This window comes from Euprymna scolopes, chromosome 16 (genome assembly GCF_053919585.1).
Source record: "Euprymna scolopes isolate OS-2025 chromosome 16, ASM5391958v1, whole genome shotgun sequence".
NCBI classification, from domain to species: domain Eukaryota; kingdom Metazoa; phylum Mollusca; class Cephalopoda; order Sepiida; family Sepiolidae; genus Euprymna; species Euprymna scolopes.
The window spans coordinates 111,140,309-111,162,633 of NC_136497.1; the positions used below are offsets into that span (position 1 = coordinate 111,140,309).

The window sequence follows — 22,325 nt, forward strand, 5'->3', positions numbered from 1 at the left end:
GAGAAGACTTTTCCAGCTATACCATAGCTGGAGATCTTGTGAAGTAAACCTTTATGCCATACTCTATTAATATGTCACGAGCAGTTGCCCTAGAAAGGTAGCCTCCGTCGAGAGATTCGCTAATCCTATGAGATATAATTGTAAGCACATCTGCTGTAGATCTAGCAGAACAGAAACTATATTGTGTGTCCCTAAGAAGGTTATTTTTACTGAGATGGTTGATTACTTCTCTATTTAACACAGATTCCAGCAACTAACTCGTGACGCACAGGAGACTTATTGATTGGCCTGTACTGAGAGGGGGATGAGCGATCACCTGAATTCTTAAATACAGGGTATACTGATGAGATTTTCTAGGGTGATGGGAAGCAATTCTCCTTAAGACAACGTTTAAACAGTTTTGTAAGTATGGGCACTAGTTTTGGTTGGAGTCTTTTGAGTACTATAATTGGAATACCATCAGGGCCGGTTGCTTTACTGGAATCAAGGTTTTTGATTAGCTTGGCAACATCACGTAGAGATATGTGTATATCACATAGCGTGTTTTCTGATACAGGAGGAAATATTGGGGGTTGACGGCCTTGGTTGCAAGGGTAGAATTAGCTGCAAAGTTCTTGGCAAACAATTTGGCTTTGTCTGATGCTGACGAGATTACCTCAGATCCATTGATGATAGTTGGGATAGAGCACACACTTCTGTTCAGGATTCTGTTTGCTATTTGCCAAAACTGGTAGGAACCAAGCACAAGCAAGTTTGTATCCATGTCGGTGTGCATTGTTTGTGTTTCTGGTGTAATCAGAGTTTTTTTTTCTGTCTGTTTCGATTTACTCAAAACCGCACACACCTCGTCTTCTCATGTATCGTTCTCTTCTTCCTCTTCTACTTCTTGCTCTTTTTCTTCTTTTTTCTTCTCAGTCGTCAGAAGCGTCGTCTTTTCTTGACTACGTTTTTCCTTCTCCCTTCTTGCTCACAGTGACCCGTTTTTATGCTAAGCTGAACTCTCGTGTATGCGAGAGAACACGAGATTTTGCGTGATTACTTGGCAATATTAACCAGCCGCCGCCATCTTGCCATTTTTCTTTGGACGTGCCCGCTTTGCAGAATGCACACCTCGAGCGTTTGTCAGGTAAGCCTGTCTGTTCGCAATTTATTACACACTCCCCCCTGATCTCATTATCACAGAAAGAGCAGGGAGGCGGTGGCCTTTTTCTTCGAGTGCTTCTTCGGAGAGGGGGATTCGGGGCTTCATCATCGTCTGCGCTGTCTTCCGTGACACGAAGGTCGGCGAACCTAAAGCTGAGCATCGCAGTATCACTGTCCGGGTCTTCATCATCAGCAGGAGGGTCAGTACTTTGAAGGCTACCACTCTCAGTGTCGCTGTGCGTTGAAGCCGTCATGAACCAGAATGATGGGTCGCTGGTCACGGATTCAATTTCACTATCTTCGTCAAGTGGTAGCTGCGTTTGGAATACTGATCTTAAGTCTTTAATATGACGAGGTACTCCATCAACTCGCACCGCCTGCGGGCTGATCACTTCAGTGACATGACCGGTTCCGTAGCGAGTCGTGCACTGGGCTCGGGGTTTTTTAACCCAGACGACATCTCCTTCTTTTATGTTCTTTTGTGGTGGCTCCGGTTCGGGTAGTGAGCTGCTCTCCAAACCTCTCACCCTGACACGGTATGTATGTAGCGCGTTGGCTGGCGCGGTGGAGGGTGAAACATCGTCCTTAGGGGTGACGTTGTACCAATAGACTGCTTCAGGTACCTTACACCCCTTCCGCGCTGCGATTGTCTTAACCGTTCTGTGATTGCGCTCAATAATCCCGTTTCCACTGGGAACATGGGCACACCGAAAACGCAGATGGACACCCCAGCCATCTGCAAACTGTTTAAACGGCTCACTAACAAAAGCGGGGCCATTGTCGGTGAGTATCTCAGGAGGGCCACGCTCGAGGAACACACCTTCCAACTCATGGATAATGGCAGCCGCGTCCTGCCGGCGAAGGGGCCGCCACAATGAAAACCTAGATGGTCCACAGTCGATAAGCGTCAAAAAATGCCTCCTGTTGTAGTGCGTTATGTCCATCGCAATCCTATCCCAATTACGCTTCACACTGAGTATTCCCTTCTTCCACCAGACAGGTGCTGGGTCGATCGATCGGCAGGTGTTGCAGCTTCCCACAACAGATTTCACAGCCCTCCGAGACACAGAGGGGTCAACCAATCTGGCGAAGTAAAGCGTTCGGTTTACACCGGGGTGCCCGCTTTGGCAATGGACATCATTAATATGCTCCGGGCTGAGTCTATGTCCCACTGCAGCGCAATTTACAGGTGCTGACTCGTTCACTTCTTTTGGCAGGTCTAGCCAACGGCGTGGCACTCTGGTCAGACGATCCGCCTGATTCAAACAGGACTGCACCAGTGTCACATCTATGACCAAGTCGTATTCCTTAGTGGTTTCGGTTAGGGTAGCAAGCCGCCTCCGGATCAACATTTCTGCCTAGCTGTGTGATAGCGTCCATTCCAAGGAGAAGGTCATATCCGAGCAGCTCCCCATCGACCACTAACACCGTCACAGCAACCGGAGAGCCATTGCCAATGCTGATATGAACAATGCTGACCCCACAACACACCAATGAGCCTTGGCCGACAGTAAGTACAGGGATCCTTCGTTTCTTCCATGTGGCGCAATATTCCTTTCGAAGAAGGGTTTGGGTACAGCCGGTGTCAACCAGCGCTGAACGTTCACATCCATCAACTTGAACTGTTACTGCAGGCAGCGCTTTGTTCAATGCCGCGTTGGGGAGGGTGCTAGCGCTGCGGCGTCCTCCCCTTGCCCGTTTCCCGGACAATTCCGCGCTATGTGGCCTGGCTTATTGCATTGGTAACACCGTATTACTTGTCGTGCTCCATAATTAGGGGTGCGCCTTGTACCGCTTTTGCAGTCTCTGGAAAAGTGGTTGGAGCCACCACAAGTATAGCATCGTAGACCCTTCGTTGGCGAGTCCAGAGTGTCAACAGCTGCGGAGACTAGTTCTCGATCGTCTTTCAAGATGTTTCGTGCTCTCGCCAATAACTCCTCCAATCCAATCTCAGTGAGTCTTGACGATGCTCGCAGCAGTCGACTTGCCTCATCCGGAAGTCCCGACAAAAAGGCGCATGCCAATATGCGATCACTTGCACCGCCGAAGGGAGTGGCAAGCTTTTTCAAGTCGGCCATGTAGACATCCACTGTCTCCCCCGGCCCAAGTCGGCGTTCGGAAAACTGCCTCCAGGCGACAAAAGGGTCTGTACCAAATGCCCCGTATAGCGCTTGTGTAATCTGCTCCATGGTCGGATCCTCCCCTAGCTGCTGGTACACGGCATAAGCCCCTTTAGTGAGTCTCAATGGGATAACCATAGCTGGGTCTTTAATCTTGCACAACCGGCAAACGCGCTCAGCCTTTTCCAGCCATTTGACCACCGAGGGACCAGTGGGGGAGCCATCGAATTCCAGAATTAATCTATCATTGATGATAGTTGGGATAGAGCACACGCTTCTGTTCAGGATTCTGTTTGCTATTTGCCAAAACTGGTAGGAACCAAGCACAAGCAAGTTTGTATCCATGTCGGTGTGCATTGTTTGTGTTTCTGGAGTTCCCTATGCGTTGGTTGAATCAACGAATGTCCAGCTGTCAAGTTTTTCAATGTGCGTGTAGCAGCTAACTTGTTTTAAACTGGTGACTTCTTCCATAACGTCTAGTTGTTGAGTTTTTTAAATGTGCGTGTTGCAGCTTAACTTGTTTTAAACTGGTGTGACTTCTATGGTGGTTGTTATTGATGTCCATGGATTTTATGTGCTTGACAAAAATCCGTGAGGGTTCGGGTTTGTTGAATCAGTCGTCAGAGAAAGTTTGAAAATCCTGAATAAATTTCATTTGTATACTTTTATAAAAGCAAGAAATTTCGGTTATATACTTTTATAAAAGCGAAAATCTCATTTGTTTTTCCTGGAGGTGGGTTAGTTATTATATCCTAAACTGTTTTAGCTAATGGTGCTGGCATGCCACAACACAAAATGCGTAGCTGATTATGTGGAGGGACATCGTGAATTTAAAAAAAAAAAAAAGTCCACTTGTGCAAACCATAATTTTGCATCTTCTGTGAATGGCGGTAGAGATATAAAACTTTTTTCTTTTTTTTTTCAATGAACAAAAGAAAGTTTTATGGACTAGCTGTCAAAGAGAAATTTGCACAAAAAAAAAAAAATTTTTTTTTCCAAAATATAATATCGTTTTTGTGTGTGTGTGTGTGAGAGAGTATATGAAAATGAAAGGAAATTTTCAGACGTTCTTCAAAACTTTCTTTGAATAAAGTAATAAAGTTTCAACAGCCTAGCACAAGAGGACAAAAATTCTTTTGTTCGTTTATAGTAATTTTTTAATTGAAGGAAAAAAAATGTTATCAAAACTAAAGCAAAATATTCAATGTAGTTTAAGTTAGCAATAATCTGTTTGTCCAAAGCAAAAATATTTTTTTTTTTTTTGAGCCAGTTGCTCTTTTGTAATTCGAGTAGGATGTTTAAACCGACGTTAAGTCAAATTGTGTGTGTGTGTGTGTGTGTGTGTCTTTTTTGTACATGAATAATGTGTTTGTCGAAGAGGGGGGTCACCACTTTAGCGAGGTCTGTTCGTCACAGTGAATACTCAGATAGCATGTATCATTTGCCTTTTAGACGTCAACTCTTTGCTCGAATCGATTTATATGTAAATTAGCTTAACTCTCACTCGATCTTGCAGGGAGATCTCTTCTCTGCTACAAAAATTATTATTTATCATAAAAATTGAAAACATCAAACTACATAGTTCAAATTAACACTTTCAGACCTAAAACACATTCAGAACCAATCTAACATATTTCTCTGACAATAATAAAAACTAATCATTACATTGATTTCACTACCACAATATTTTTATTCTCTTGACGATTCGCCTTTCATCTCTTCAGCAATAGTTCCATTTGCCAAGACTTTAAAAAACATAAGTACCTCCCCTTCTCAACTTGGACACATTGTAGTTAATATGATACCAATGTCACAAGATTAAAAATTCTTGAAGGCTTTTGTATAAAATTCAGACATCCCATGTTCATTCAATTTTTGTGTGCACACAAAAACAAACATATCGACCACTGAAAACAATAGATATTACATTAGATAATGAAGGCCTTAATATCATAAAAACTACTTGTCAGTGATAATTTTAAATGTAACATTTATTCAAGCTGAATACCCCTAAAAATCAACTTTAAAAAGTTAAGTCTTTAGTTGGTACTCTATCACATTTTGATCCAAAACTTTTTAATAAAATAATATACTAATATAAAAATAATTTTAAAAAATATAACAAATATAAAAGATAAAAATAAACCAGCTCCCCAAAATGAGGCACCCTTAATTGATATTATTTAGAAAACATCCATTTATTTAAATGTATTTTGTTTAAATATGTTTTGTTACTTACATTAAAAACTTACTTTGTATATAGTTTAAATAGTTTTATTAAAAAGTTTTGTAAATATATATAAAATAAAAACTACTCTACATAAAAAATAAACCTTAGTCACAAAAGTTCCAACACGTCTTATTTTATATTTATATACATATATATGTGTGCGTGCGCAATAGTCAAGATCAAACCAGTGTCGATCAAAATCTGTTTTTTTTTGTTTTTCTCAGTTGACTGCAGTCCTTATTTTTGTCTTGATCCCATATATATATATATATATATATATATATATATATATACAGGGTGACTCAAAAAAACCGGACCCCAACTCTAATTAGGCCCTGTTTCTTAGTGTTTTGGCCGAATGAAAGGAAACTTTGGTCATAACTAGTTTATTATATTCAAAACATCACATTAAAACGCTAGGGTCTTTGGCCTTTTTTTCTCCGTTGACTGTAAAATGCTCAGAAAAACAATTGAATGTCCTGTTTTTTTGGGGGGGTCACTCTGTATATATATATATATATATATGTATATATATATATATATATATATATATATATATATATATATATATATATATATATATATATATAGTCATCTCTATTCAACATTGCTTGGAAGTCACTGGTTGACCAAAAAAAATTCTAGGATCATTGTAATAACTCACCTATTCCACTCAAATTGATTGAAGGCATGGTTGCTACTCACAATTAAAACAGGATTTAAATTATTTCATCTGATTAATCTGCTATTTAATTATTAATGTTATAAATAATAATACACATTAGAACATTTAATTATTAAACATAGGTATAGGCAAGAGGTAATTTTATTGGGGTGAAGGGAAATTGTTATGAATTTTTTTGGTGTGAGAGGGGTTTATACATATAAGAGAAAATACTAGAATAGGTATAAAAAAAATTTAAAGAAAAGGTAAAAACTGATTTGTGGGAGCTTAAATAAAAATGTTACTTTTTTAATCTCATTCACAAAGGAATAGAAAATTTATGAGTCTGGTGCTATACAGATTTGGCCAGAAAATACTACTGAAAAGTTTAGTTAAAACTCCTAGAAACTGTTGGTCAGGCAAAATCACTTCTGTTAGATATTAGGCGAGTAACCCCACTAGTATATAAAATGGTTTGCTGAGATAACAGGAAATGAAAGGTGAGCAAGAGCCAACTTGAAGAACAAGGTGAGGATTGTTGGAAATAATAATAACTTGAAGAATAAGGTAAGGACTGTTGGAAATAATAGAAACGGATATGATATCATATAGCTCAAATTGAGTTTGAGAGAGAAGACAATAGTTTGTTTGGAAGCATGCAACACAGACATATATGAAAATTGAGATGGGATAACAAAATATGATGAAACAATGATTATCAAGTTCTTTCTGTCTATTCTTACATCTTGCTAATCAGCTATTTGGAATAAAGATAAAGTCAAATAAACCTCTTCTGCATTCCATCAGTTTGTCTAAACTTAGTCCTTTTGAAAGTAGAATTAAGGCGCTTTGATTTCAAAATAACAAACTCTTAGTCTGAAAGGCCCATGCAAAAGCATATACAAATAAAATATGCAGCTGCCAAGGTATAAATATGAACTTTACTGTTTCTCTAACTATTATGCCAATTGGTTTTCTGCATGTATCATACAAGTTTGAAACACAACATCTATATTTGGAAGTGGTTCTGTTTTGAACACTCTACCAAAATTTTATTCATCATTATTAAAATACAACTTCAATGTACTTACATCCGTAATTTCGTTAATCGCAGTATCTGCTCCCAAGCTGAAATCTGTGCCTGGGATGTTGTTACTAATAGTACAGGGGATAACCACCATGGGTATGCAAAATGCTGGAAAACGGTAACGAGCCTCAGATAATTGTACTATGCTATGGTATGCCTGTGGAAAGAGAAAAAAAAACAAAAGACAATAATACACATGCCAATAATAAAATGTGATATAATTCTAAAGATTTCACCAATTAGCTTAGTATCATATTTCAATCTAACAATCATTGCTTTTCAAGTCTCGTTTTCATCAAGATGCAAGGGGCATACATTGTCCTCACGCAAAAGCACATCCATACAAAATATTTCCTACTATTTCATTTACTAGATGCCTTCTCTTTGTGAGGACATAATTATCTCTTTTCTCTTGTTTTTGGATGTTTTAAATTTTTATGTTGATTTTTCTTGTTCTGAACTGAATTATGGAAAATGATCCAGTAGTAAAATAATTCCAAGAATAAAAAAACATTTCAGGTGAAAACATTACATACATGGATAAGATTTTTGTGTTTTAACTAATTTTTTAATTTTTGTTTTACAAATAAAAATAGTATACAACATATAACTATTAAGAAAAGCAAGATAATTTACTCTTAAATAGAAAAATAAGGTACTTGTACAGAATTCTACCCAAATGGAAAAAGAAAATCTACTCGAAACGGAAAGAAAAGGTCGTGCAACAAAAAATTAAATCAAATCATCAAATAGTTTTATTTTTAAATAAGAAATAAGGAACTTAAAAAATAATTTAAGTAGTGCACTGAAGGCCTCCTTAATTTTAATTAGTACTTTCAGTAACGCTCTGGAATCCTGAGTTTTACTTTTTTCACTGATCATTTAAAAAATAATTCCTCTTCTAGGATGATAAAGATTTGGTGTTAGTAGTGCTCTGGAGGTCTACTTACTTTTATTTTGTGCTTTCAGTTATGTTCTGGAGGTCTTTTGAACATTATTTTTTCACTGTTCACTTATGAAATTGTTTCCCACTAAATTAAGTTCGATTTGCGACGTTGTAAAACCATGTGTAATTGCTTAAAAAGTAGACACCCCTCCTCCTTCAATAAGCACACATAATTTAAAATTGGTAACACACTACAATGTTTTGGAAAAGCAGCTCATTTTACGTTAAAGTTATTTGTGAAATTGACCCTCTATTTTAAATTCCTAATCGTTTTATATTTATTTATTTTTTTATAATCATGAGTGTTTATAGGCAATGTTTATATTTCATTTTTAAATAGTTACATGTAAAACGGTACGAAGATGTAAATAATGTATTCTCGTGAAATTATCAGTATTTTTTATTCCGTTTTCATTTTTCGCCCATCGCAATTATAACTTTTTGTTGTGGAAAGACAAGTTTGATTCTCCATTTTATAAACGACACAGCCCTTTCCTACTACTAACCCTAAGTCAGTGATAATACAAAAAATAAAGAGCTGGATTCCCTATATTAAAAACCGACCTTGTGTCTAACACTACCTTCGGTTAGGGGACGACAAGTAAATAGAATCACATGTAAACTAACTCACACACCCCAGACAAAATAAGATTCTACATTTTTAGGTGATTATGTGAATATATTAAAAAAATAAAAAACAAAAAACTAATTTAAAATTTAGAGAGTGGGATCAGTTTAAAGTAAAATCGTCTTCATTTTCAGGCCATTATAAATTATTATGATTGTTCATTAAATTCTTTTACAACTTACCCTAAGTTAGACTGGTAAGTTCATAAAACGCGCATATTATCACTTAAAAAGTAACTTCCCACATACACAAACGCACATAACTTACATATTATAGCAATCTTTGGTTAACTGTCCTTAAACGTTAGAATTACTTGGATATGGAGGCTCATTTTCTGTTAAATTTACCTGTAAAACAGACACTATAAATTCTTAAATTTATTATTTTTTTGCTTCTCATCTGATGGATGATTTTTAAGAATAAGAAAGGAAGAAAAGGGGGCGAAATAAATGAATACACAACGAATAAATGTTACGAAAAACAAGCGAAGCTACATTTTCAACTACCTGGATAATTTTTTATTTTCTTTTTTTGCACTTTAACTTATTTTAAAGTGTTTTTTAACTTAAAATAATGGTAGTGTAAAGCCTATTGAGTTAAAACAAAATAAAAATGGTGATATTATTCAAGCAATATTCGAGCCTCGATAATAGCTCACAAATCAGAAATCAAAGTACTGATAGAAATGCACCCAAGAAATGTCACTATGTTCACCCAATGTTATGTGAGAACAAGAAAAAAGGCAGACATACGACTTTTAATCTTGATAATGACTCAAAAATTAAAAATTAAACAATACACTAGTAGAAACCCACCCAATAAATGTTACCAAAGGCAAGATAAGTTACACTTCTACCTAACAAAAGAATATATTTGACTTTTACAAAAAAAACAAAAACAATTTAAACTTTTGCATCACATTAAAATAAATATTAAACAAAATTAAAGTAAAAATATGCTGGTAATTAATTTTCAAATCATGAAACACATTTTGAATATCTTTAAAATAGTTATTTAAAAATACACTTACATTTTATGTTGCCAAATTGTTGAAGCCAAACAGTATCGAAGATGTTAATTACCCCCAAATACTTTCAGTTAGTGGTCTAGGTTATTATTGACTTATATAGGGGAGTGAGATTGGTGGGCTCTAGACGGCATTGGCGCCGCCGTAGGAATCCTTAAGTATAAACATAAATGATACCGGCAAAATCAAAGAAAATCACACGGAAGCATGACATTTCACGAATTCATTTCAAATTCAATTCAATTTTCACACCTTTCGCCATTCCTTGTCATATTTGCCAATGCCGAGTAAGGGAGCGGACAAAATTCAACACTATTATATTCTACTTTTTAGCAATAACGTTTGATATTATTTTTCTTGACAAAATATTTCTTTAAATTTAAACAATTTTTTCAATGCCTTGAAAATAAACTGCATTCTTCTAATAGTTATCTAGCGAATTTTTGCAAAGTTTCAAGTTTTATTTTGTTTATTTTACGCAGATAAAATAAATTTAGATCTTCTTTTAATTTTATCATGATCTATACAGGTTAGTTTTATTAATAGTTTCGCCATTCCTTGTCAGATTTGCCAATGCCGAGTAAGGGAATGGACAAAAACCTAACCGGACAAAATCACACACTATTATATTCTACTTTTGATTTAATATTGATTTAATTGATTAAATATTTATCAACGGTATCAGAAATGAAAAATTAACATAACAAAATATTAAAAGAATCGGTTTTGGAATCTGAAATTAGGCACAAATTTTTCCGATACCGATTCCGATACCCCGAAAACTAACGATTTTTCCGATTCCCGATTCCGATTAACCAGTACAACACTAGTAAATATAAATGCTTTGTAAACAATAACTTGTTTTTTACTATTATTGCTTTTATTTTTCCCAAATTTTGGTCTCGGATAAAAAAAAAAAAACGCACTCTTAGTTGCGACAATCAGAAAATTTTTTATTGCCGCTAAAATATTGATTTGTATTAAAAATGCACACAGAAATAAAGGGACTCTACATAAAAAAAATCAATCTTGGTTGCAAAAATCCGTGAAACATTCATGAACATCCAAACATGTCAGTTATTTTATATCTTTTTCTGCCTTTAAAAACTTTGGTTTAAATAGTTTTATTAAAGAAATTATTAATTTTTTTTTTTATTTTTTAAAATAAAAATATCAATCCAAAGATTAATTAAAATTGTGTAAATATGTAAAAAACGCCCCCTTGATCGCAAAAACCACTTGGACATATCAAGGTGAAGGTTAAAGCAATGTCACCGAAAGTCTGTCCTGTCCTTTTCTAAGTGAAGCCAGCCCGCGGTCCATATTCCCTGCTTAGTCCAATAATTTTTAAATAGAAAATGTACGCTTTTAATATCAATGTCAAAGCTAGAAAAAAAAACTCAATTTTATAAGTATACTAGCAGGGAGACCCGACGTTGACAGGGATTGAATGATGATCAACCAATATTTCACTCTCCTATATTTTGTCATCGAAATCAATGAAATCATCCATTTTTCAATCAAATCGATTAATTTCTTGCTCTAGTTCGGGACCCATCACGATGCACTGGCAGGAAACTTCACATGCCTTCTCACAGTGACTTAGTTCACAAGACATTGCTATGAAATTATTTTTATATAATGGCATTAAGTTTAAATTGCAAAAGTCAATTATCATGGTTAAATTGTGCTCTAAACAAATATTCGAACACGTCCCTGTCATATCAAAGAACCTACTGTTGATTTTATATGTTGAGCCTTTCTACTTATGCAGTAATAAAACTTCTCAAATGCACTTGTGATGTTAGGCTGTATTAACTTTAGTCAAAATCGCCTATGTCTTCTTTCATTGGATTTTTTCGATAATAGATACTTATCGAAAACATTCCAATTTTTTTTTTTTTTTTTTTTTTTTACATGGAGTTCACCACTTATCAAGGCCCAATGGCCACTCAGGGATAAGGGTTATTGTGTGTACAGTAATCAAAGAGATAGTGTAGCAATAGTATTGGAGAATTTGTAAGGTGTCATTACTGGGGGGGGGGCGGTTCATCAGGAATTTGTTTGTGTTGGACTTGAAGACATCCAGGTTGAAGTCGGGAGGGAAACAGACAAGCGGAACAGAGTTCCACAGGCGTGCAGTTATAGGAAAGAAGCTTTGTTCATGGTATCTATGTTTTGATTTAGGCATAGATAGGGAGTGGGGAAAATTATTGATGGTGGTTTCAGCTAGTCGGGTGTTTTTTTAAAAAGATTGGCGAGGGGGAACCAGAGAATGGAGCTCAGACGAGCACCTGCCATGGAAATAACAATAGAACAATGACAGGCTCGCTACGTCTCTTCTGTGGGAAAGAGGTTGCAGGGTAGAGAAAAGGGCATCCTCCACCAAGCCACGGAGTCTATTTTGTACTCTGTCAAGGCAGGATAGGCTGTACAAAACCTATCGAAGAACACTGTTAGATACATAAAGTACATTTGCGTGAAATTTCATAAAAATCGGCTCAGTTGTTTCAGAATCCATAGAGACAAACTCACACACACAAAGTTCCTTTTATATAATAGTAGAGATAGATATCATTAATTGCTAAATAATAGATAAATTAAATTTTTGAAGTGCAACAAAATGTACATAAAATAAATCCAAGGGAATTTATAGATTCAATTTAAATTTTTATACCTTACTAAAAGTGCACTCTAAAAATTGAAGAATTCCAAATTAAATTTTGTACCTTGATTTTTAAAGTTTATAAAAAAAACATGCATATCATTTAAATTAGTCTCATAAGTTATGAAAAGTTATTTAATCTTATAGGAGCTGGAAGTGATTTATTTTTTCTTTTCTAATTTTCGAACAACATGTTGAAGTTTGGTTTGTGATGGTATTGCTTATAGTTTTCCTACATATTTACAGTTGATTAGAATATGATTGAATATTTGATTGCAAAAAGTGCAGGTTCCATTTTGAGTAAGAATATGTGTGTTAAATATTGATTCAAAATAAACTTTATAGTAAAATGCCACCACCCATTGGAGAGATGAAATTAGCCAATTCATGTCCAGACATTTAACACCTAACTAAATGAGAAACGCTCAATTACTTTTATCAATTTGCTATTAAGACCACATTAGTCAGACAGTTTTTATGTCTTCCCTATATTCCTTAAAGCTTTGTTAGCAATCAGAAGAATTCTTAAGTTCTAAAATGATACACACTTTAAATTAATGGGGTAATTTCAATTCAATATCTACCTTTAATCTTAAACTGAAATATTCACCACACTCCCCCCACCTCATGAAAACCAATAAGATTTCTGAACACTATTCCTACTTGCTCATGAGATAACAAATAATCATGAAATCTGACATAAAGAAGTAGAATTGAAGATTTTAATACAAACTTTTTTTTACGAACTTACTTCAAAGCCACCAATAACGCACAAAGCATGGATGTTGTGTTGGCAAAATTTTGAAGCAATCTTTTCCAAGCCTAATTTCCCAGCAATCATTCTGAAAATGAACATTAAAAAAATTAACATATTGAAGCTAATAAGATGATTGAATAATTTTTGGTTTTTTTTTAAAGAAATTATGAAGATATTCAAATTCCATGTTTCATAAAAAAAGTAACATAATTTAAAACTAGAGATTGAATAAATTCCATTTTGAGGTATGATAGGCATCTTACACAGCATATATTCATTTAAAAAATATGAAATATCTGCTATCACAAAAAATCTTTTAAAGAAAATTTATTCAAAAATAGAAAGCATGCAATTGAATGCAAGTCATTTAATGCCAAAGAAAAGTTAATATCATTTTGTTTAAAACTTTGTATCAGTTACAATTTATTTTTAGAGTTGTATTGTTAATGTTTCATGTAAGTTTGTGTTTGGTTTTGCTCAAGTTTCTATAGTTCTAGAAATGTATTGTATCATTGTTATAGCATTTCCCTCTGTGTATTACATATCCTCAACCCTTATTGGCCAAGTTTCACTTCCATACATCAATATGTTGCACGCACATCTGATAGATTCTTCCCTTGACCGACAGCAGTAATTAGTAATAGCAGAAGTTCCCTAATTTACTCAATTCGCTCCCAAGTCTTGCAATCATACCAGTTCCTTCCTGTGCTCCAATGGTATCACTAAGGTAACAAAACTTCTGGGTAACCTCAATATCTGTGCCATCTGAATCTACTCTACCCACATCTGAGTTTTTGTCTGTCTACATTGTCTTACACGTATGGTACAGAAATTGGTTATCTGTAACTTCTTGTATACCCAATGTTTATAACTCTTACAAAAAATGGAGTTACTTGGAGGATTTATTGTCCATTTTAAAATTTCATGGCCAAGACTTTGGTGCTAGAAAAAATGGTTACTTTAAATACTTTTTGAATATAGAACCACACACTACTGTGTCCTTCTTTGGATTTGTCAGTGTCTATGTGTGACTGATTTGGATAAGCTGGAATTCTTTGAAAAGAAAAAATGTTTTGGACTTAGTATATTAGTTAGGTAAAGTAATGTCTTTATGATTTAATATTTAAGATGTGCTTTTTAAAATGTCAAATTTATGTTTTGTGTCATTTGGTATTTTGTTAACGTGTTATTAAATCCATAGATTGAATAACTTAATTGCTTTTCCTTTCTATCAAAGATGGTGTTATGTTTGGTTTCAAAAATATTGTTACTAGAAGCAAAATTTGAAGGGGGTGAAAGCAGTTTTGTACAGTAGTGTAAGGGCTAATTCTTGTTTTATATAAACAGATTAGCATGTATAAGGCTTTTAAAATGTTAAAATATGTTATTTGTAACTAGTGAAGTATTAAATATTTTTTGTAAATTGGTTATTTTTTATGACTGCAAAGTTGCATAACAGCAAGAAGCAAAGGTATTATACTCAGTTTACAGCAATATGTTGCAGATAAAAAACAAAAGACAATAAAGCAATCTTTAGTAATTTATTGAATGCAATTTAAATAACTACTAAAACAAAAATGCACAACAAATGAAAAAGCCACAATGAACAAACAGTAAACTTACTTTTTGGTACCCAGCAAGGATCCACCTTTACTAGCCCAACCACGTACTTGTTCCCAAGTCATGGAAGTCACCTACAAATGTAAAACATTATTAAAATACAGGTAATCAATTTAAATATAATCAAATGAACCTATATATAAATGTAAAAAATAAGAATAAACAGGTAATATAGTATTATGGACTGGATGAAAAAGGATATAGGATTTCTCATTCAATCTGAAGCAACACTGAGTATTCCTGCTTGTAAAATAATATGTAAAAAAAAAAAAAAAAAAAACACTGCCTAATTGTTAATGGAGTGAAACAATGAAATCTGTAATTAATTTTTTTTTTAATATTAACAATTGCAGTCTACGAGATCCATTAAAATTGATAGAAAAAGTAATAATTATAACTAGCAGGACCCGTGGAAATTCCACGGTAGTTAAAATCTTTTAAAACACATCAGTAAGAAATTCCTTATAAAAATGAACGAATGGACGAAGTAGAACAAACAAAGAACTTTAGTTTAAACTTTTATTGAAGATCAATGCGATCGTAACTGATGCTGTTGATATTGTCAGGAAGTGCTGGTGATGATTGAGGCGGTGACAGGGACGTCGATCAGCTGCTTGGAGTGAGAATAGTGGTCAGTCAGCAGGTTCTTGGGAGTCAGATTGTGAATTTAAAAAACTGTGTGACATCGATTTTGTGTAAGTTCTGATGACCCCAAGTTATTTAATATTCCAGGACATTTTGGATTACACGTGTGAGTAATGAATAGGTCACAGAAAACTGCCATTGCATCTTGATAAAGCTGTTGTAGATTCCTAGGACTTCCTGTAAATGTAGATGGCAGAATAACTGGTACACCAGAATAACCATCTTCATTCCTTGCTAAATGATCCATTAAGCCAGAATATTGAGCAGCTCTTAGTTGACTTTGATGGCTTTTAATGAAGTTAAATAAGCAACTGTCAACTTTTACATATGCGATAGACTTTTCTATTCATTTTGAATTTTATTCAATGAAGATTTGGAAATTCACAAATATTTTTTAAGTCGAATTATATTATAGATTTCAATTAATGCATCACAACTTCCTGATAATATAAATAGAACACTGAATTTTCTGTACTAAAGTTTTTTTCCATAAAAACATTGTAATCTGTTATAATATTCAGATTCTTGTGTATTACATGCATAGAAAATGAAGTGTTTCTGTAAATCTTACGAAGTACAGTTAAATTTTGATTTTTCGATAATCAAAATGATGTGAGGTAGGTTATACCTATCAAATTTATTGTCAATGTTATATAGTTAAGTAAGCTGGCTAATTGGCTATAAAGTAAGTTATTCCGAACTTTGATCTAACATTTTAATTAAAAAAAAAAAAAAAAGCTTAACATTTTCTTGTATCTTTTTTTTTTATATTAAGAAAAATGTAAGCATCATGCTGAAATAATAAAATGCCATTCTTAATAAGGGGAGAGGGTTTGACTATTCTAAACCTTCACCTAAATAACGATTTAACGAAAAAAATGTTAAAATGTTCTTGTATCTTTTTTATAATTTTTGTTAAATAAGAAAAATCAATAAACTTTGATAGCACTATTGTAAGAATCATGCTGAAAGCCATTCTTAATATGAGGAGGGGGGGTTAACTATTCTGAAACTTCACCTAACAATGTAAAAAAAAATAAGGGAAAAATATATGTATGAACAATAAATATTTCTTCAGTTAAATAAAATATACTGTAAATCTTTAAATAAGGAATAAATATTTATTTAAACCATAATTATTGAAACAAAGTATTTTACTGCATAAAAAAACGGTTATGGAGAGAAGGGTTAACTATTTTGAACCTTCACCTAAATAGCGATTAATGGTCTTGTATCTTTTTTTTTATAATTTGTTTTAAAATAAGAAAAAAAAAAAAAAAAAAAATAGGTAAATATCCAGATACGCTACTACAGAACCCCGACCACTCTAATTTGTTTTTTTATAGGTAATTGAGGTCGCTGACAACGAATCTGATAGTCAAACCTGGGGCAAATTTACCGTTTGCATGGTATTTACCCCTGAACCCACGAACTACTTTCCACCATTTTGCAGCTTTCGTTTATGCTACGCGCATGCAGGTTGTAGCATAAATGACGGCTTCACCAAGCAAACTACGTTGGGGGGGGAGGGGATTTTTTTTTTTTTTCCAGGACATAAAATTTTCTAATTTTCAAAAATACACTATAGCACTTTTTGGGTGGAAAATTTAAAATTAGCTGAAAAAGAAATAAAACCAGAAAAGGAAAGCACTCCAAGTTGGAGTGGGGGGGAGTAATTTATCTTTTGTTTTTTTTTTTTACCTGGAACATAGAATTTTCAAATTTTCCGTAAGTAACGCACCGACATTTACCAATTAGAACACCATTTAACATTTTCCGAAGATTTTACTGTGTACATTGGGGGCGCGAACGGGGGGGGGGGGCGGATCTGATGTTGGGGCATGCGGCATGCGCGCCCCAACATCACATCCGCCCCCCCCCCCGTTCGCGCCCCCAATGTACACAGTAAAATCTTCGGAAAATGTTAAATGGTGTTCTAATTGGTAAATGTCGGTGCGTTACTTACGGAAAAACGTTTAACTAAACTGCAAAAGCACCTATTAAGCCACATAAGTTCTATAATTGAAACCCCCCCCACCGTAAAAAAAGAATGAAAAACATAAAGATGTTTGGTGCTTATGTTTTTGTAAACCACATTAAAAACTACGCGAGACAAAAAAAAAAGTCCCAATTTGTTGTACTTTTCTTTAACTATAAGTCATTAAAAAAATGTCAGTCCGTAATTTTTTGATTGGTACAATGGTACGCCATGTGAGAAGGCAGTTTGTTAGGTGAAGCAAGCCGTCGTTCATGCTGCAGCGCATGCGCGTAGCGTAAACGGAAGCTGCAAAATGGTGGAAAGTTATTTGTGGGTTCGGGGGTTAATACCATGCAAACGGTAAATTTGACCCAAGTTTGACTATCAGATTCGTTGTCAGCGACCTCAATTACCTATAAAAAAAAAGAAATTAGAGTGGTCGGTGTTCTGTAGTAGCGTATCTGGATATTTACCGAAACTTCACAAATAATGTAATAAAAATAATGGAAAATAAAATATACTGAAAAGGAAATAAATATTTTTTTAAATAAATTAAATCGTAAGTAATGAAACACTGTTTTATTTCATATTAAAAAAAAAATGTTGTGTCCATTTTTTATAGTATTTAAATATGTATGCCCTGTCGGTGGGCATTAGAAGATGAATGCCTGTAAAAGAAGCAAAATAAAACAGACAACCCATAAATAATAACTATGTAAACAACGTAAAGATGTATAAATGTTACAAAATTACTCGATTCGGCATTAAATAACACGAAAAAGGATTGATATGCCGTAAAACAAAAACAAAACAGAACAAGACGTAAAATATGTTTTGACTCTGTATTTGCGAATGGTGACTTTGGTGATTTATTTAATAAAGGCATTCTTGACTTTTGTAACATGTATTTCTAAACATATTTTTTGTTGTGTAAGGCTCACTCAAAAGTAAAAAAAAAACAAAGTGGCACAGTAAAAAAAAAAAAAAAAGTACTCGTAGCGTTAAATGTAAAAAATATATTTATTACTGAATAAAATAGAATAAACGTTCCTACAATAATAAACAGAAGACATCGTTAAAAATGTAAGTAAAATACTATACTATTTAAACTGGAACGATACCTTCTATGCATAGCTGTCTTTAAAATAATCCGGAACCATAAATAGACAGTTATTATTTTTTTTTTTTTTTTTTTTGTTCGGGAACTTTTGGGAAATAAAAGGGTTAATGATTTTTAACTGATAAAGATTGAACAATAAAGGGAGATAATTCACATTAATTAATGTTTGCGATGATGATGACGCGTTTCATTAATTAATGTTTGCGATGATGATGACGTGACACCGTACATACAAGCAAATTAATATATAGATAAAAGGATTATTTTTTTTTATCTCTTGAACTTATCCTGCTAGAAAATCCAAAGAAGATTAGTAGATTCATAGGCACTCTAAAATCTGAAAATCCATACATGGATATCTATCAAAGTTGACCATAAATTATTTATCATTGTAAGCTCTAAACTTAAATATGGAATTTTACAGAAGAATAAGAGACATTATGAATAACTTTGAAAGAGTAATTACTTTTTCTAGATGGAAGGAGGTAAGAAATATACAAAATATCTTTCATTAGACATTTAAATTTTTTTTAATTTTTATCTATACATATAAAAACTTCCTTATTAAAATTGCAGTATTGCAATCTTATTCTTTTACATTAATATTTCAAAAAAAAAAAAAAAAAAAAATACAGATTTAGAATTAATGCTATATGTATATATATATATGTAAGTGAGGATGAATATTTAAAAATAATGTAAAGGAGAAAACATGAATTGAAGAATATTTAGTGAAAGTTAAAACCTGTTATGTTAACTCAGAATTAAAAAAAAAATTTTTTTTTTTTTTATTACATTTTCACCCCAAACAAGGTACATTGCCACTTTGTTGTAGGGGGCTACTATCAGGGACATAACCATCAGGGGTACTGTGTAGGGAGTTGGACAGCAAGATGTTGGTTCATGTTACACTTGAACTTCTGCATGTCAGTACACTTGGAGAAGCAGGGACCTGGAAGGAATTCCAAAGTCTAGCTGTTCTGGGGAAGAAACTACTGGAGTAAAAGGCTCTCTTACATCTAGGGATCTCTACCGTGAAGAGGTGGGATTTAGCTGCTTGTCGGGTTTGTCAGGGGTATTTACGTCAAGGAGGCACAAGTGCTCGCAGTTCGTCAGTACTTGTAGAACAGGTAGAGGGATGCAACATTTCGTCGATGGGACAGAGGCTGAAGTTTAGATGACAGTTCAGGACCTATCAGATTGGCGACTCTCTTTTGAACCTTGTCTAGGAGCGAGAGACTAGTGGCAGATGCACAAGCCCAAATATGACAGCAATACTCCATACATGGGCGAATGGTGGCCTTATAGAGGTATAGGATACTTTAGGGCGTTAGTAGCTTTCTAGCATGGTAGAGAGAACCTACCTTCTTCGCAGCGGTCCTGGCAATACTCTCAATGTAATTATTCCAACTCATGTTTCCTGTGAACGTTAGGCCGAGGAGTTTAAAAGAAGTACTTTCAGATAAAGAATCATTGGCCATTGCTATTGGTGGTAGGGAAGGTTTCTTGTAATTATTGAAGGAAACAAGTTTAGTCTTGGCAGCATTGAATGTGACCATCCATTTTTGTCCCTATTCCACTACGGATCGGAGGTCATCCTCTAGTGTTTCTGTCATTTCTTTAGATATGTGTTTATTTGTTTTCCTGTCGTGTCTGTCTGTTATAGAGCATGGTGTCGTCAGCATATATACCCATCTCAGAGACAATTTTGTCAAGGAGGTCATTTAATGAATATTAGGAATAACAGAGGTCCAAGGATAGACCCCTGAGGCACTCTAGCATTTATATTATATTGTTTAGATGTACGACCATCAAGGACAACCTGGATTTTTCTCTTATCTAAAAAGAATTTAATTATGTTATGTATTCTTCCAGTGATACCATATGATCTGATTTTCTTAGAAAACCCTCATGCCATACCCTGTCATAAGCCTTAGATATAACTAGAGCTACTGCTCTTCCCTCCCCCGCTTAGTCCAGTGAATGGTATATACGTTCTGAGATTACAGTTAGGATGTCTGCTGTGGAACGGGCTCGTCTAAATCCATATTGTTGGTCGGTCAGAAGTTTAGCATCTGTAGCATCTAGTCCATCAACTAGTGCTTGGTTAATTATGGTCTCAAATATTTTGGCGAAAAGTGGGAGGAGGCTAATGGAGCGATAATTTACTGGGTTAGTTCTTTTGCCAGAATTCTTGAAAACTGGTAACACAGAAGCAGTTTTCCAGCAGGCAGGAAAGCAAGAGTCATTAAAGCATTTGTTGTAAAGTTTGGAGAGAACTGGAGCTACTTTGGCGGCACACTTTTTTAATAGCACAGCCAGGATGAGATCAGGTCCACATGCTTTTGCAGTGCCAAGATTTCTTATGATAGCATGCACCCGAGAAGAGGTGATTTTCAGATCATCTAGTGTGGTGTCTGTCCGCAAAGGAAAAACAGGGAGGGGGTGGTTAGCAGGGTCCAGTGTGGAGTTGGAGACAAACCGTCTGGCAAGCATGTTAGCCTTCTCAGTTGCAGAACAAACAACCTCATGATTGTTGGATAGTGGGGGAATTGTTGATTGTCGATTATTTACTACACTATTGTAGATTTTCCAGAAGTCACGGGTTCCTAATTTCTGTGCTTCGATGCGTTTTGTGGTGTTTTCAGTAAATTCTCTCTTAGCTGTCGCTATTTCTTTCTTACAGTTATTTCTGGCTTCTATATACTTCTGTCTGTTTGAACTGGACTTATATCAGTTAAATTTGCAGTACGCATGCTGCCTTTGCGCTATGACAGCTGCACAAGTAGAAGTAAACCACGGGGGAGAGTCGGGCTTGCTATAAAATTTGTGCGTGGGAACATGTGCCGTTTTGAACCATTCAGTGGTCTCATTTACGCAATGTTCAGCAGGAATTGAAAACATATTTTGCCATGGGGCGTCCCTGATGAAATCCCTGATAGCTTCCCAGTCAGCCTTTTTATAATATCTCGTTGTTTTGAGCAGTGGCTCTTCAGTTTTGGCTCTAGAGTTTAGGGCGATTTCAACCATTATCACTGCATGATCGGCATTCCCAAGAGGGTTGTGGGCACTGAGAACTGTGGTCAGAAACAGATCTAGAAGTGATGCGTGTTGTCGTTGCTGGTCTGGGAAACGGGTTGGAAACGTAACCATTTGTGATAGGGAATGACATATAGAGAAGTTATGTGTTGTGGTACCAGCTGCGTCTGTGTGAGTAGAAAATCCAAGCCAGTTGCTGTGGTGAACATTGAAGTTACCAAATACATGCACTTGTACATTAGTGTCGAGGGAAAGTGCTGTATCTATGCTCTCAGAGACTTTGTTTATTAGGGTACAGTATTGGGTCGAGGGAGAGCGGTAGAAAAAATAAAAGTAGCTAATGTTATGTTGCATGTTAAGTCTAAAGCTCATAAAGGCTTGATCGTTCAATTCTAGTTTTGTTCCTCTAGTCAAGTAGCAATACACATGAAAAAATTGAAATAGCTTAAAATATTTCAATATTGGTATGCATAGAAAGAGCTTGATGAGCTAAGAAAGAATCTTTTTAAATTTTTAAAATCTGATTAAAATTAAGGAAGTTATGGCTATTTTTGTGCCTCACACGTTTGGATATTTTTCCCTCTCTAAGACCATATGCGTTTCGTCACATTTTTTACACTACTTTTTCAGTAAAAATATCATATCTTTGTTAAAAC

General features: G+C 34.8%; 1 protein-coding gene across 5 annotated transcripts in view; it reads right to left on the reverse strand.

Annotated features, from left to right (window-relative positions):
* Positions 1 to 22,325, reverse strand: part of LOC145296052 (ATP-dependent 6-phosphofructokinase-like) — a 224,438-nt gene that overhangs the window by 74,441 nt on the left and 127,672 nt on the right. For all 5 annotated transcript variants that reach the window (XM_080142108.1, XM_080142107.1, XM_080142111.1 and 2 more), the window contains 3 exons: positions 14,891 to 14,961; positions 13,262 to 13,352; positions 7,249 to 7,401 (listed from right to left, as the gene is read on the reverse strand). In XM_080142108.1, coding sequence (XP_079998234.1) covers positions 7,249 to 7,401; positions 13,262 to 13,352; positions 14,891 to 14,961 — 315 coding nt within the window. The remainder of the gene's footprint in view (positions 1 to 7,248; positions 7,402 to 13,261; positions 13,353 to 14,890; positions 14,962 to 22,325) is intronic.